The 17340-nt window shown below is 40.0% G+C and overlaps 1 protein-coding gene across 8 annotated transcripts; it reads right to left on the bottom strand.

The window, feature by feature from the left end:
* Positions 1–11: 11 nt before the first annotated feature.
* ulk1a (unc-51 like autophagy activating kinase 1a) lies at positions 12–16084 on the bottom strand. 8 transcript variants are annotated; one of them, XM_088299719.1, is made up of 28 exons: positions 15862–16084; positions 15381–15663; positions 15217–15309; positions 14543–14584; positions 13647–13679; positions 13425–13461; positions 11380–11553; positions 11141–11214; positions 10957–11058; positions 9705–9763; positions 8787–8869; positions 8263–8313; positions 8088–8176; positions 7826–7982; positions 6797–6857; positions 5586–5678; positions 5362–5478; positions 5155–5291; positions 4920–5020; positions 4697–4806; positions 4468–4583; positions 3593–3709; positions 1900–2045; positions 1614–1789; positions 1402–1520; positions 1111–1268; positions 891–1026; positions 12–775 (listed from the first exon to the last, which is right to left on the bottom strand). In XM_088299719.1, the coding sequence occupies exons 2-28, from the start codon at positions 15468–15470 to the stop codon at positions 732–734; spliced, it is 2715 nt and encodes a 904-aa protein (XP_088155845.1). In that variant the 5' UTR covers positions 15471–15663; positions 15862–16084; the 3' UTR covers positions 12–731. The 8 variants fall into 8 exon arrangements, 6 of the variants coding, with proteins under 6 accessions (XP_088155845.1, XP_088155844.1, XP_088155849.1 ...); XR_015844182.1 differs by lacking the exon at positions 15862–16084 and having other exon boundaries at positions 1111–1176; positions 15381–15850; XM_088299718.1 differs by lacking the exon at positions 15862–16084 and having other exon boundaries at positions 15381–15850.
* Positions 16085–17340: the final 1256 nt, after the last annotated feature.

Raw genomic sequence — 17340 nt, 5'->3', positions numbered from 1 at the left:
AAAAACCAGGAGAAAACACAAATACATATTTTATTCCTCACGTTTTACTGAAGAATCATACATCAGTTCATTTTCATATTAGCAAAGTGCTTTTCATACTCCCATGAAAAAATACACATACAAAAATATGTGCCATGCAGTAAACCTAAACATAATAAATATCACTTGCATCATAATAAAAACAGCAATGCGTCATACACAAATTCAATTAACATTTCTAAATATTTTCAGAAGTTCTAAACATTATCAGACATATCAGGTGTGAATCCAACTTGAAAAAGGCACAATCACAACAGTTGGTCATTTCATTCAGCTTTTTTTTTTACTCCTGTTTGTCAAGTTTTCAGTAAATTCTAAAAAAAAAATTTCTAGCCGTTGTTTCAAGTACGACCTAGGATTGGACAATTCTGTGCGCAAAACACTAAAAAACAAAAGATACGTAACCGATATTGAGAAAAACATGTCTCATTGATCATCAAACAAACAAAAAAAAATGTTACAAAGTCTCACTTCAAGATCATACTCAAGGAAGTCCAGTCTTTCGTGCATAGATCAAGATTTCAGATGCTGGACTGAGTGCTTGGAGCAGGGACTCCAGTGGTCGTTACCTTGGGAAAGATAAAAGTGCTAGTGTAGATCAACAGGAGGATCCTTCCTCTACATTGCAATGAGGTGAATGAGGAATGACATCACAGTTTCTGTGAAGGCAGTATTGAAACCCCTGGACACTGCTAAATTTGCAGAGCAAAGAGGCGTCGTTCAATACACTGCTTGCCTGGGAAAATAGAAATAATTCAACTATAATAACAGTTCATAAAGCCCCAGCATTAATGGCTTGCTTGAAAAATAACATTGCATTAAAGACTACATATAATCTTGTTCGGACATACATCTTTCAATACTGTCAATGTCCTGTTCCTCTGTGACGAATCGAGACAAACCTTCCAGAAGCAGAAAAGCTTTATGGTAACGCTGGACTATTTCTGTACCACAGTGGAACATCTCATCTAAAGCTGCAGACTGTACCTGAAAGCAATATGAAAACACAATAAGACAGAGACGGTGATGCAGCATGAGCAGCAAATCATTCGGAAGTGGGGGAGAACTCACCATGTGTACAGTGTGGCAATAGATGAGCTTCTCTGCTGTGAGTCCATTGAAACGATCCATAAGCTTCTGCTTATCCATTAAAAAATTTTGCAGCCGATCACTTAGGGAGCGACAGCATGTAACACAGCTTTTGTACAACTCATTCAGCTTCTTGATCACTTCATACAGGAGACATAAGTTACAACTTACCATTATTATTATCGGCATCCAACAATTTAAATTCTTACATCACTATACATAGAATAATTGACACAAGGCTAATGAAGGTAACCACACCAAAGGTAGCCTCACCTTGTTTGACTGTAGATGAAGGAAGCAGTCGACCTTGCTTGATATTTTCTTTAGCAGTGTACAGAGCTGTGGACAGAGACTCTGCTGCTTTCATATACAACAACAACTGCTCTGCATGGCTGCAATGAGAACATAACACCACAAAGCATTCTCAGTAATCTCTCAGGAGAAGAATTATAATGTCATGAAAATGGTAAAACAAATGTTCTGACCTCCAGTCTTGACTTAAGAGGCTTATTTGGTCTGTCAATAGATTGATTTCAATAAAGGAAACCTCAGGGCTGCTGATAGACTCCAGCATGGGGTCCTTGGAAGAAGCCAATTCCATGATACAGTGCACAAAAGCCAATATGAACTGGAGGTCACGCAAGGCATCTGTATGGACCTGCTGTGGAAGAATCAAATCCATAAAACATTGTGACTACAGGAAGCTCACATACATATTCATCTACCTCAGTGACATAACTTTCACCAAATATTTGCAAAATAAATGTGTACCTCCATTAGTGTATCTTCAGGTAGCTCGGGAGGATGAAAGACCAAACCGCAGTGTGGAGTAATATCCATTATTTCTGTCTCACTGCTTTTACAGCATGTTTGATAACGAAGGGGACTGTTGAGTAACCAGGCTGTCCTGGGCGAACCTGCATTAAAAAAAACACACAGATGAAATATTCAGTGATAAATATCTTGTATTTGGAATGCAGTTTTTCTTACCAAGTAATTTCACAGTACTTAGACAAATGTAGAATAAGGATAATATTATAACTACTATATAACATTAGGACATTCTGATTCAAGATTTTTTTAAAATGATGTTACTTTTGTTCCTTTTCTAATTCATTTAGTCTTTTGGCAATTTGATCTAGGCAAAAACTATTTTTCTGCCTCAACCCCAAAAATCATAATGTGTGATGACACATTAGCCGGGTTTACATGGTGCCTTAAATTCTGAGTAGAAGAGAATTAAAATGCTCCTTCTGAACACCTCAACCAAAATATAAGGCCATATTCAAATTGGAATTTTAATTCAATTCAGAGAAATGGTATATTCCTTTTGCCAATCCAAACAGACGTCATATGTAAATAGTTCAATCTGAAAAGCCAGGCTGCATCCAGTCTGCGCATGCTGTCTTAGCATAAATCTGCAGTGACATCGTTGTTTACACACTTGAAAAAAGTCAGAGCCCTCCCAGAGCTCGTCTGCAACGGGAGAACTTGTTTTAAATTACTTTTAACTTTTTTTAAAATAAATTAAGTTGTTGCTTTAATAAAACAACTACGCTAAACAGACAAATGAACTCCATCTTGATAAAATGTTTACATCAATCTTGGCTTGTCACACGGCTATAAAACGGCTGCCCTATTAACGAAGTAGCACATGTAAATGGCAGATCAGGATAGAGCATGTCACATGTAAACTGTTGACCGGAGATGATTTAGTCAGAATGATTTCAATCACAAAGACAAGAAAAGTTTACACGTAACCCGGGTTATTTAAAAGATTAATTCCCACCACATTTCTTATGGTCATTATGAAAATTGTTTTATTGTCTGGCTCACGCTACTACCAGCAAGCATTTTGTATTGGCAGAAGGCAGCCAGCCCTTTGGAGTGGATGCGGCTGCTTCTGGCAACTTGTCAATGGGTGAATATATTGCACGTAGGTGAAATTCCGCCTTGCGACAAGATGCATGGACGGCTATTTCATCGTGATTACACTAACGTTAACCAGTTTGGGCTTAATTAAAGAGACACTGCAATTCAATAAAGAATATACATACTGAAGCTCAGGGTTGCCGATTAAGTAGATCGTAGCTACTAGTAGCTTGTAAAGGGAGTATCGGGAGCTCTCATCATGTCATTAACTCACCCGGTTTTACGTCGGTCAACAGCAGTGAATGATTTTTTAAAAAATTTTACAGCAATACATTTAGCATGTTGCCAATGGTGAATACACACTGATTTAGGTCCATCCGCTAGTCCATCCAAAGACTGTTCATACACTGAAAATGGTACGTGACTATTTACGTACTATTTTCTTCAAAAATATTGTGCATAACTATTTATAAGCAGGGATGTTTGTTATGGGCATACTTGTTTCGAAGATTAATTACCAACCTTTGTCTATAAGTAAAAAATCATACAAATATTCAAGACAAAAAGCCAAATTACATTCACACAACAATACCTGTCAGCATCCTTGAGAACATAGTATCAGGTGGAGTGTTTCCAATAGTTGGAGAACCCAAGGAGAAGACAGCAGTTGGTGGGCTACCCCATCCTGTATGGCAGCCAGTAGGTGGAGCTATAAGTTTGTATAAAAGGATAAAAATGGCCACAGTAATATCAAACAAGCAATTCTTGATCATACATAACTATTGCTGTCTGTGTCTAGACCAGGGAAGGGCAAACCTTTTGACTTGCGGGCCACACTATAAAAATTTAAAGAGGGGCGGAGCCAAGAATATTTGGGTAGAGTGGGCCAGATAAAGTAAAGCGTGGCGTGTAGTGTCCAAGCTCGCATCCAGGTATTCTGCTTAGGTCAAGGAATACTGGGAGGAGAATATAAAAATAGAGGAAAACACCTCACATGCAGGGAACTAGCAGACCTGGAGATTACTTCGGTTTTAAATAAGTTTCAGTTTAAGGCGCAAAGTTAAATCAGCATTAATGAAAACAGATATATCACTTTGAACGTCATTGCAAGGTTCATTTCAAAGCAAACCTCGGTCGAGGGTGGGATGACAAGACCAGTTTCTTTTATGCAGAAAGAACGGCTTCTCAGACTAATATAATGCACTCCCACAAAAGGTCCACCAATGGTCATTGCACCATCTATTGGGGAAACGCAGGCATTGCAGGGACAAGACCAAAAGATTGAATGATGTGGATTGTATTTTTTGTCAATTTTTTTTTAATAATGTGGACAAGTTTGGCATGCCGTTATAAAAAGTCCCGCACAGCGTATACCGACGGGCCATGGCCGTAGTTTGCCCAAATCTGGCCTAGATTATACTAAAGCAACAAAACATTGTGTGGTTGAATTAGGATAAAGGCAACTACCTGCATTACCCATGGTCTTTTCATAGCAGAGGCTTTCATTACTTCTCGGTTCAAGAATTTGAGCACCAAATGCAGCTTTAAGCAAAATGTCAGACAGTCTGCCAATGTTCCGTGATCTGGCCATTCAATGTACAAAGAAAGGCAGTGAAGTGGACATGTAATCATTTATCAAATCTTGTGGCTATTCTTACTTGTGGTACGACAGACAATAGCAACAACTTGTTCTGACCTTTTAAATTGCCCGTTTTTGTTGGAGGGTTTACTGCCGTGGTTGGTGTGGGATTCATGTGCAAGGCTGGGGCAACAGATCTCTGACATTGTCCCACATGAAGTGTCCTGCTGCAAAGGGTAACAAAAATCAATTTTATCAATTTAATTCGGATTGGTTAAAAACTTCATGTATGTATGTATGTATGTCCATGTGTATGTATGGATAAAGAAAATAGCCTGACCTTGTGGCTGGGGCTGTCCCTCTTGTAAGGAGACTCCATGGGCCACCCAGTTCTAGTACTAATTGGTAGAGTCTGCTCTGAAGTCCTTGGGGTAGTTCCCACTAGATTAGAGAACACCGAAGGCATCATGCAAATTACAAACTTCCACTCCAATTCTTGGCATATATTTTTCTCTACATCATGGTCAATTGATCACCAGTAAAATTCTGACGTGACACAATGGATTGATTTGTACCACGTGGCGAGGACTGGGGTGCCTGAGCTCCTCTTCTAGTTGGACTTGAGGAGTAGGGAGCAGGGCAGGAATCATGAGATCCATATCCTGCGCAAGGTGAGGAACTTTCACTAGAGCCATCACAACAGAGGGGGACCCTGGAGGAGTCATGCAGAAGAACCTGTGAGTGATAAGTAGAGAGATAAGAATGAAAAGTGTATTGAATACCTGGTGGAGCCTTGTGAGCCCGAAGGCTGGTGATTCTGCTCCATTCTCTGGTAGTTCTGGATCTGAGTTGGTACGGGAATAGGCTCTGAATGGCTGCGGACACCCAGCGTAGGCTTCCTGTATGGATGAAAATGTACAAAAAATACACATACGGTTGTGGATTGAGTGACGAATAACACATTCCCACATTTTAGGCTAACAAAACCCATCCCTCGTTGGCCTACCCAGGAGGCTTGGAGTGACACTGCAGCAAGGGAGAAGAGGGAGATGTCCTCCCAATTGCTTCAAGAACTCTGTCTGTCATCAATGGGCTTCTGCTTAGGGAAAAAAAAAAAAAAAAATCAAACATTTTCACACCCCTAAATGCTGTAAATTATTCCTGTTCTGCATTTTTCATCATATGATTGATATGTCCCCAAAATGAAAAGGAATTAAATTGATGAATTAAAGTTTCCGTGTGGCCTAGTGACTTTTCACACCTACACTCATTTTAAACACTTTTTGATTAGCCTCCACACCGAGACGGCGTTGCTTGGCCCTTGATGTTCGCTTTTCCATTAAACATTTTCAGAGCCCAATGGTTCCAATGAAACCGTTTTTTAGAACTCTCTTGGAGGTGGTCCTAAAGCTCCAGCCATCTGGGGCCGAGCGGGACCCTGTCATATTGGTTATCTAATTGCTTGGCAGTGATGCAGCAAGGAACTCTGCCGCACTTGCCTATTTCCAGATTTTAGACGAGCTACCAAACGTCCGTCGACAAATTCATAAAAATACTGCGCATACTAAAAACATACCAGCGTTTGACAACAACGCTGAACCATAGTTATGATCTGTGCTAACGGATGCATTTTTTGAAGCTCAATGGTTAAAAAAAAAAGTTTGCGAGAGCACGCACCACTCATTTGAATGAGAGTCAACACCGGTCCGACCCATCTTGGTGATGGCAGCTGTGGGTGGCCGCCAGAGGGCTTCAGACGTCGCAAAGTGAGGACGATGAGCCGTTGAATGGGAAAAGCGGCCAAACGAATGAGAGTGACCTCTCTCTTCATAGCGGTGGGGGCAAGCTTTGTGTGCCGCGTGCATATTCACTATCATACTATATTATTATTCCCAACCCTGGCAATAAACGGGCTGCTGTTTTGCTGCCTTAACCTTGGAAATTTATTTTTCTTCTGTGTGTGAAAGCTTCTTTGAATTTGATGAGCTGCACAATGCGACGTTACCACATCATGCAACCGCAAATCATATTTTAATTTGGCCAAAAAACAGTAGCCAAGACTCGCCACTTGTGAAATATTATGACACGTTGCGGCCGTGTGGTGTGGTGCCAGGCATAGCAAAGTGGTGTGGTGTGGGGCTGTTTGGGATTCATGGAAAATTGGGAGTATTATACTTAGCTACAGAAAGTGCGTTGAATGTAACATTCCAGACTCACCCAGTATATATCAGGCAACTTTCAATGGGTGATCCACTATCTTCCTCACACCTGTAATCACCTGTGATGTAGTGAAATAATTGGTAAGTTGTTTTTGGTAAATGAACTGCTGTTGTGTGAGGTGCTGCGCAGAGGTGGGCATTCCATCAGTACTGATGGAAGGTCCGTCAGTCCGTCACTGACGGACGCCAGTTTTGCTGACGCATGACAAATGACGGGAAACTTAAAAAAAACAAACAACAAAAAAGGGGGATTAAGCACTGATGAAAGTGGGTTTTCATCGGTCAGTGTAGTCACCACAACCAAGTCAAGTACCGACGGACCTCTCAGTCCATTACTGACTGACGCTTGTTTTGCTGATGACTGGCAGGAACAGGCCGTGTCTGTCTCGCATGTTTGTTCGCGGGGCTGAATACAAGAAGGGTTGCTTCCACAGACTACAGTATATATGGAAACGCCTCCCTTACAGTAGATGGCAGTATGTACCAACAAGGTGTAATCTGTCAATGAGCTAAGAAAAAAAAAAGAAGACACCTCATGTTTACAGACAGGGGTAGCAGTGCCAGGGGGAATTATACCCTTGGCCACATTGCAGCGAGGGATTCTGGTTAAGGTAAGCCATTTTAAACTTTAAAACTGAGGTGAGCATTTTGACGTTTTAGGAGTTAAAACAGCAGCAGGCAGCCACCAAGCGCGCTCAAGCTGTCAGTTCAATAGATAGGCAAATAAGTGTATTTGAAATGTATGTGAGTGTTTGCGCGTCTTTGGGCAACCACTGTATGATGTAGATACATATTGGACTACATTCACCATTTCAATCAAATTGGATTTGTCATCAGTTGGACGACATAAACACAGAAGTGCAGTTACAATAACATGGGTGACTGACGATAAGAGGATAATTTGGCTTGAAAAAAATATACAGATTGACGATTACGGATAGGTGTCCAGGCCGTTGACAAATGGCGGACTGGAAACATTTTGTAAATCGCCCACCTCTGCATGGTGCTGCGTGAGTGCAATTCTTACTGGGTGACTCAGGATGAACCATAACATAGTCTTGCGGAAAAGGAGGACTGTTCCTGATTTCTTGACTAGTTATGTCTTTCAGCTGGAAGACAACAGTGTCTGACAAAGGAGAGTTTTTCAATTTGGTCTGATGGCGATGCTTCTCTCCATTGGAAAGCTAAAAATAATATATACAAAGTGATTTAATTGAGAAAAAAAATACAAAAGACAAGTCAATTCAAATTTAAAAGGAATTTTGGGGGGTTTAAAGAGATATGCACACCGGAGGGGAGGCAGGATGGGATGTGGAGGAGCTGCTAGAAGAGCTCCTGGAGGCAGAACTGGGATAGAAGCACATCTGAGTTGGAGAACCTGTTCAAAAACAATGTGTTTGTTTTATGATGGTGAGAACAGGAGTTGATTTCCATGTAGCAAAGTAAGGGAGATCAAGTACATACTTTGTCTAGAGGCCGAGCTTGTGTCCAAGAAAGGATGATAGAAAAATTCATCTATAAAAGCAAAGAGGAAGGGACAAGTAAAGCTACAATACTGGCATACAGCCCATGAACAAATTTATGGAAAGCAAATTAAAAGAGGTTTATTTTTGTAATAGCCACACTAATAACATAACTGCCTTAAGTTTTTTTTCTCTTTTTTTTGCCATAGTCAGCCATATTCCAATGCAGATGTTGCAAAAATGCCTCTCAAAAAGCCAATCCGATGATCTATATCAAAGACTGGCTCGTCGAGATTTTTGTAACAGCAGCATTGTACTATGGAAAGTAACTTTTCTGCTAAAATCTGACTTTTGAAAAAAAAAAATTATATTAGTGATATTAGTGTACCGAAATGGTAGTGAATTTCAAACTAAAACGGATGAGAAGAATTAGCAGTAAAGGGTGTTGTTTAGCCCCTTGTAAATAATCATTCTTAATATTATAATTGTAAAAAGCCACTCAATTTTAATAAGGAAGGTGTTTACCAAAGCTGATCCTGTCCTTGTGGTTTCTCTGAAGCAGTCGCAACAGAAGCTGTCTGAGGTTACTTGATGTCTCCTTTGGGATGCTGAGGTAAAGAAAAAGATTTCCTTTTTATACAAACATAGATGCCTATATAATCTAAAACCTCTACAGAACAAAACTGATCTAAGGTTGACAAGACATTCTTATGAGCTTCTCTATGTGGGGCATCATTTAAAAAAAAAAAAGCAAAATATTCCATTCTGTTTATTCAGGGAGTGAGGTCTGTCTTTCCACAGCCTTAATTGAGTTACAGTGTTTGGTATTACATGCTAGTGTGTTCAGTGTGTGTGCTACTGTGTTTATGTGGTGTTAAAGGTCGCATCTGTTTTTTTTTTTTAACACAATGTGACCTATAGAATGTGTCTTGCTAATTTATAGTTTCAGCGCAAAACCTTTGTGCATTAAGACATTAGAGGCTATGGTCAATGCAGGCTGTGTGTGTGCGTGCGTGCGTGCGTGCGTGCGTGCGTGCGTGCGTGCGTGCGTGCGTGCGTGCGTGCGTGCGCGCGTGGGGGGGTGCGTGCGTGCGTGTGTGTGTGTGTGTGCCGCTTTGTGGGTCACATGGAAAATGATAGCAGTGTAGACCACTAGATGTCAGGTCCAAGTAGGTTATATATAGAAAGCTACAAGAAAACAACAAACCTTGCCACCTCACACATTTGGCAAGCTTATCACTGGCTTTATTATAGCACAAGTTCAGCACGGCCAAACGCAACGCAAACCGGCAAAGTCAAGGATGTCATGCCAACAAGATAGCTCTGTGGAGTTTTTGCACAATACATTACTTTTTAACACCTCATGTGCTGTTAGTTGTATGTATGTAGGCTTTATATGTACGTGTGTAGAGAAGTTAGGTCCAATCCAAAAGGTGCACCAACCTCGGTACAAGGGTCCTGTTGCATTCATAGAAGAGGCGGAGCTCCTGTGGTGTGTTTGCCTGTACAATAATACAACTGTATTAAAAAGAGATCATCCATCCACACTAGCATCGTGGTCATATGTAAAACCGGCACCCTGTAAATGCACTATTTAAATAAAGTGCTATTGTATTTCCTCAGTGCCTCTAACTGCAAAGTTTTGTGTGGAGGTGTTTAAAAAAATAAATAAATAAATAATAATTTTTGGACGTTGTCCTAACATTAAATATTTGATAATTCACCTGGGGAAAGTGGCATAATAATAATAATGACGAAGAATTTATCAGATATATATGGTACTTTTCTGTAACAAACTCAAAGTGCACATTCACACTCTGGTGGTTGAAAAACTACATATGTATCTGCCCTGGGGCACGCTGACAGAAGCGTGGCTGCCTGTGTGCGCCTACAACCTCTCCGACGACCATCAAACAATGACACCCTGCCCTACACCAGTGTGAGTGGCACTGGAGGCACGGTGGATGAAGTGTCCAGGCCAAGGACACGACACATGACTCTGACAGAGCGCGAATCGAACAGCGAACCCTCTGGTTTCTGGACGACCCGCTCTACCTCACAAGTTTGACGTGGCTTGATAAATAAACGTCATCATCACCGTCATTCCAAAGCAGCACCAAAGCCTGGATTTTTACAAATTTTCCAAATCTGAAGAAAAGAAAACCTTCCTTTTAAATATCTGGGGAAAAAACGTTTCCAAATATGGAAGGTTAGTTCCAACTGTATGAAAAATGTTTCAAAATCAAGCTCAGTGCCAAGGGCTTCCTTCCATCCAAAAATAAAAGTGGATGCAATCCACAAATAGCAGCTTCATTTGAGTAGCCACGTGAGCGACACAAAAGTAAAAGCAGTGTTGTGCAACAATATTTACTCAAGGCTCACAACCAATTAGTCATGCCCTCACCCTGTAAACAGGCTCTTTCCGAATGAACATTCAGTTTTTTCCACATTCTGGACACCATTAAGGGTGTCAGGCAGCTGGTGTGTGTTATATCAGGTTTCTGTGTTTAGAAAAGGATGCATCATGTTCTGTTTTGCGTTGACAATTCTGAGAATTTCCTTTCTAGAAACTGTGTACATCTCAAAGCAGAGTCATGAAGTATTATGTAACAAACTCCGGCAAATGTTTCAAAATGTACACAGGAGAAGGACGTGTTTGTATAAGCTTATGAGCATGCTCTTTGGTGTTACTCACATGAAACGGCGCCTTTCCTGTCAAACACTGGTAGATAATGGTGCCTATGCTCCACAGATCAGCTTTGGCATCATAACTGTGGGACATGATAACCTCGGGGGCCTGTGTCCAGAAACACTTTAATTGATGATTGCCTTTACAACACTTGAGCAGAGGACACAATGCAAAGAAGCGAAAAACTCACCATATACATGGGAGAGCCACACAGCGTTGCTGCCATGGTGTTGGTCTGAAGATGACGCGCAAAGCCAAAGTCAGCTGTGAAGGTTGAGAGAATTTGCCAGATTACCAGAACATTCTAAGTGTATTGCGTTTTTGTATTGGCAAGGTAGAAGTTACATGAGAAAACCATTCCTAAAGAACTGCACATATACAGCATGAAACATTTTCTTCTACAATTAGACATCTCAACGGAGTCTTTACCTATCTTAACACTAGTGTTGATGGAACTGGACCTCCTGCCCTTTGGATGGCAGAGCAAAATGTTCTGTGGTTTCAGATCTCTGTGAAGGATGCCCTTGTTCTGTAGAACCTTCATGGCCTGTGCAATCTGCTGTAAGAAAACCCGGATTGTGTCCTCGCTCAACGTCCCCTTAGCTGTGGATCAGAGGGAGGAAAATACATATTTACATACTGATAAATCATTGATACAACGGAATGCATTTTAATTAAACCACATTCCATTAAGAGTACAGAATGTCTGGAAATATATTTGAAGCGTTTATAAATGTCCAAAGTATGTAAATCCAAGCATTTCCAGCACCTTGGAGTTACATGAAACATTACTTATTACTAAACAGTGCATATGATAATTCTACATGCAACTGCTCAATAGCCAGGTTTTTGTGATCCAAAAAAAAGACCAAGACAGATAATTTCACAACTTTTTCCACCATTACGTCAATGTGACAATTGCTCCGTGAGCCAACACACAGCAGCCATCATTAAAAGTGCCTCGGATTAAGCCCAAATAAAGTTCGCTTATTCGAATAGGCTTTTCATTACATTTTTGTTGTCACATCTTAAGCCATGGTCTGTAGAAAGCTTTCACAGCATCAGAGGGATCTCATGGTTCAAATGTATCACTCAAGAGATGATTAGAAAAGAATTAAAAGCCATCAAGTAGAACAGAAATTAGCATGAAATCAGAACACAAATTAAAATACATAAACACATATACAGTAGATACCAGAAGAACAGCAGAATGTTGAGTCGAAAGCTAAAGAATAACAATGCGTAATCAAACGAGTTTTAAAAGAGACAGAGAGGGGGCTTGCCTAACATTCAATGGGGAGGGGGTTATTCTATAGGGAAGGACCGGCAACAGAAAAGGGGCGATCCCCCCCAGAGGCTGCGCTTAGTCCATCTTTTTTTTTTCCCCCAATCGCAAAAGCCTGGCATTAGATCAGATTTTTTTTTTTATTATTTGAATCTTGTCACATTAAAGTGAGCATAGTAACATGATGTGAAAAAAAGAATACTTACTCGATTTTAATTAAGTAATATTGGTTTCTGGCATTGGGCAACAATGGCTACAAAACTGGTCCGAAAACTATTTTTTGGACCACCTTTTGCTATTTTTCATCCGGATGACGGTGTGACCCATTGTGAGCTGTGTTAAAGTCACTCAGACTCAGACTTCAGGGTATCAAGTATCCCACTCTTGACACTCTTTCATTTCACAAGTTTGTTTACACACGGCAGACACCAGAATGATTGCAACACTGAGACGGAACTCCGATCACATTAACGTCACACTTTGTGGAACAGAATTTTGTTTACAAAGGTGCTCAATTTTAAAGGCTACAGTGTTTTTCCACCACAGGACAAGGATAAGTGTGTGACAGATGGGTGAGGTCACATGGCTACTCAGTCAGCCACACTGTGCCTCTGTAGCGCGCTGCAAATAGCTGGCAAAGCCCCTTGGCAGAGACACAAAACAGTCAAGTCTACAAAAAAGGAGATGCCGGCAGAATTACACGAGCACTTTAAATCAGCATTTAAACAACGACGCTGACTGGCTAACTTTAGCAAATGAAAAATCAACTCCATGTGCTGAGCAGTGTCATCATACTTTTTTGAAATCCGATGACGGGCACAGTTTTAGTAAGTAATGTTCAATCTGAGAAGATTGACGTGATAGAAATCACATGGCACATGACAAGGCAAGGGCACGAACAAAAAAAAAACAGCTGTAAATAATTAATTATACAATTGAAATTAACTCAGCACAAGGCAATTCTTGGGCTTCTAGCTCATCATATTTAGTGGCACTAGTAATTATTTTTCTAGTCAATTTGTGGGACCATTTAATCCCGACTACAGAAAACAAAGCCTCTTATGGGCCACACTCAAACCCGCTGCTGATATGTTTCAGAATAATCAAGCTTTGACCTTTTCTTGCAATAGTGATATGAATTGAGAATACCCGGCTGGAAAAAGAGTATGAGTTGCATGCAGACACATACATTGAAGGTACTCAGCCAGATCACCTCCATTGCAATACTGTAAAGAGAAGAGAAATTGCATAAAAACGGTGATATCGGAGCCATGTCATGGAATAAATAAAATTAATTGAACAATGCAGTGTATACTAAACATGAAAATCTGAAATCAAATGTTTAGAGTGTCTATTTTATAATAACGGTTCATCTACAGCATGAGTTATCTTTTACCATATTCACACATACCTCCATGACAAGATACACACATCCACCAATTTCCTGTGAATGAAAACAAATAAAATAACATTTTTAGAAATGATTTACTCAAGTACCATTAGTACCTCAGCTTTCATTTAATGCTGACACCAACAATAGATGCTCCACATTTGCAGAAAATGTAATCAATACAGCCCACGTTCAAACAGTTTTGGACCAACAGATGCTTGAACCCATTGCTCCCATAACCGAACACACACACACACACTTCTGTCCAGACACTGAAAAAGTCACACGTGAGGTGAAGTTTTGAGAAGGTGCAAAGTGCAAGGGTTACAAGTATAAGGTGTCAGTCTTCTTGCCACATGGAGGACAGACAAAGAGCTGAAGAGCTACCATTTTGTCATTTGAGACGCAAACACACAGCTAATGGGAAAATCTAGCACAAACAATGTTTTTCCATGATAATAACATCATTAACTCATGGAAGAGCAGGTTAACAACTGGTGAATGCGTCTTAAACAGTGTCTTGCAACCTGACCCAGAGTGTAATGTGGTGTGAGCTGATGCTTTAGAAGCCATTGTTTAACTGTCCATCTGCCACAAATAAGAGATTAGTTCACAGCTTTCTGGTTGCCCGGTAGGTGAGCAGCTATTCATTGACAAGCTTACAAATGCAAATTCCCTTTCCTACTTTGGAGCTACTTTAAATTTTATTTAACATTGCTCTGGTTTATTGTATGTACAGAGTGAAATTTATTCAACTTCTCAATGCCTGAAAGCTTACGCAAGAAGAAACTACAATACAGAACAATATGTTCTGTATGGTATTGTACACCAAATGTTTCAGAAAGTTGTATCTACACAGCATAAAATAGTAAAACATGCTGTGGTTTGTGTAAAGTGGGAAAAAAAGTAACACCAACCTGATAGTCTAGTAGGCTGACTATATTCTCATGCTTGAGTTCCTGGTGGGAAAACAAATCAGTTTATTGTCTTGTGTTTGTTTTAAACAAGCAGTTGCAGTACAAGCATGATTTCAAAATGGATATGACACTAAATGGAGAAGTTATCATCATTCTTGGAATGACCAGTTGGTCAAAAATATTTTCTTCAAAGAATAACAAAGGTGATGTCATGGAGCACAAAAATCATGATGATGCACATTGATGCTTTGGCATTGTAGGACAATTACTAATACTTCAAATAGATTGCCCCAATTAAACTTGTTAGTTCTTTTATCTCAGTTTTAGGTTGTTATTCACCAGACGTTTCTGCAGCACACCCTGTCTGAGATAAAGTAACTATCAAATTCAATTATAACTAATATGATATATAGACTAAACTTTATTCAGTCAGAATATTCCAATGTTGCGGAGTAACTATTGGGGAATAGCTACCCAGTGGACAACTGATGTCAATTCAACATCAATATGACACCAATTGTATGATTTTGACTTCATATTGATGTTGAATTAACATCAGAGGAGCACCGGGTAAACACTTACTAATATTTGCTTTGATACCCACTAATAATAGTGCTTTTGATTTTTGCATTTTATGTCGTATATCTGGACATTAATAGACAATTCTTAGATACCTTTAATATTTGTATTTCTTTTCCAAGTAGAGAATGGGATTTGGCCAAGTTTTTCTTGTTGATGCACTTGATAGCCACTTCCCACTCGTGTTTCTTGACAAACAAAACAACGTATTAGACACGATGTTAAATCAGACAAATGCAGACACTCAAACATCAGTTACCTCTTTGTGTCGTCCTTTGAACACAACCGCAAAGGCGCCGTGACCAATCAGGTCTTTCCTGTTGAACTCAAACTTCCCGACAGACTCCATGAGGTACCTGGTGCGTGGATCTTATCCAGGCAGACTCAGCGGTGAGGAATCACCGAGGAAAGCACACACACAGCGCCACAAAACCTTCGCTGGATGCGGGGAATCCCATTTTAATGCCCAACGGTAGAATCCTCACACGGCGTTAGCATTATTAAAGACAAATGTCGCCGACGAACGTGCAGCGTTGCTGTCACTGGACAAAACAAAAGTTAAAACACGTGCGACAGGGTGTAAACAAAGATATGTCACCAGACCAAGAATGCCTTTTTCTTTTAGTGTTTCAGACGAGTTCCCCCGTTGGTCTAGCACACACAACAACAACTAAAGTGTGGCGTTCGTACAATCTGTAATCCACCAGAGGTCATATTAACCTGTTTGGCGTCTTCCTCACCTTTTATTGCTCCCAATTCCCTGCTGTCACAACATGTTACCAGTGAGCATGCGCACAGCCAGAAGCAGCTGTTTGACGGCGTCGCCTTCACGGACACCCTGTAAATCAAAGACTCCGAAGCGGTAAACTACCCAAAATGAACTACTAACTCGGAGAAGCAATTCCATCCATTAACGGAGTTGCCATTCTTCTCAAAAGGGTCCCGGGCGTGCTGGAGCATATACCAGCCGTCTTCGGGCCGTAGGCTACGGAGGACTGAAAGTGTCAAAATTAAATAAATAAATAAATACCCCATGACATGTTTAATTAAAATTGTCATTAATTAATTAAATGTTTTTTCTCTATTTATTTAATTATTTCTGTATTTAATTATTTTATGGGCCCGCGTTGCAGTGTTTCATGAATTAATTTTATCTGTCAAACTCGTGCATCAAAGTTAGCGGGCGGGGCTAAACACTGACGAACTCAAATCTTGTCTAAGCCGTTGCTTTGGCCTGAAGAGGTAACAAGCATGACGGCTACGACGATGGAGGACTTTCATGAGCTCCCTTGTGAACGGTTGTTTTCCTTGAGTATTCAAACCAATGTAGAGGCGAATAGTGTCACTCAATGTATCAGTATTTTCACCAGACACTCGGTTGGCATCAATCCATTCCTCTGGAATCGATTTGGCTTAACTTGATGAGCAGCCCAACCAATTCGATGTTAGGACCTGACCACCAAACTTTGACAGATGAAATTAATTCACGAAACACTGCAATGCGGGACCATGAAACAATTAGTTAAAATCTAAATAATTAATTAAATACATGAATAATTAATCAAATATATAAATAACCATATTGATTTTTTACATCATTAGTAATTTAATTAATTAATGACACACTAATTTAATTCCACATTGAATTAATAATTGAAACATTTAATTAATTAAATAATGACAATTTTAATCAAACATTTCATGGTGTATTTATTAATTCATTTAATTTTGGCACTTTTAGTCCTCCATATGTAACTGGCAACCGTTTGAAAATCTAAAATATATTCTTGCATTTATTCCACAATGGCCAAAGGAAGGTAAAGTGAGGGTATAATTCCAGATACACTTGCGAGGCCATTTTCAAGATGGATCTTTCAAGAGAAGCCAAGTCATACAACACTCACTCAATAGTGCATAAGTGTGTGTCTGTATATTATTTGTCCAGCCGTGGTGTCATAAATGATGGTAATATCAGGGGTATTTATTCAAGGACTAAGTAGGACTTCACTGAAGGCCTAGGTGTGCAATGGACGGCCCGCCACTGTATTTAAGTGAAGTACTGTATTTAATAACATTTAAATGTATTCCTCAATCAAAATATCAACTATAAACTGTATACATAGAAATGTGTCATCACGGAGGATATTATGACGTTGACCCTGTTGGCGCGCCATTGTGTAACTGCAGCAACACTATTCATACTGTTTCTACTGTTTCAG

This window comes from Idiotropiscis lumnitzeri, chromosome 1, assembly GCF_059441095.1.
Source record: "Idiotropiscis lumnitzeri isolate Australia: NSW breed Sydney's pygmy pipehorse chromosome 1, RoL_Ilum_1.0, whole genome shotgun sequence".
NCBI lineage: Eukaryota > Metazoa > Chordata > Actinopteri > Syngnathiformes > Syngnathidae > Idiotropiscis > Idiotropiscis lumnitzeri.
This window is presented reverse-complemented; position numbering and strand designations above follow the sequence as displayed.

Coding starts and splice junctions, on each gene's coding strand:
- ulk1a (XM_088299719.1), bottom strand. CDS start 15,470: ATGGAGTCTGTCGGGAAGTTTGAGTTCAACAGGAAAGACCTGATTGGT. Junction 8,177..8,262: donor AAGCTCGGCCTCTAGACAAA/GTATGTACTTGA, acceptor GTTTTTGAACAG/GTTCTCCAACTCAGATGTGC. Junction 1,521..1,613: donor CTCTTAAGTCAAGACTGGAG/GTCAGAACATTT, acceptor TTCTCATTGCAG/CCATGCAGAGCAGTTGTTGT.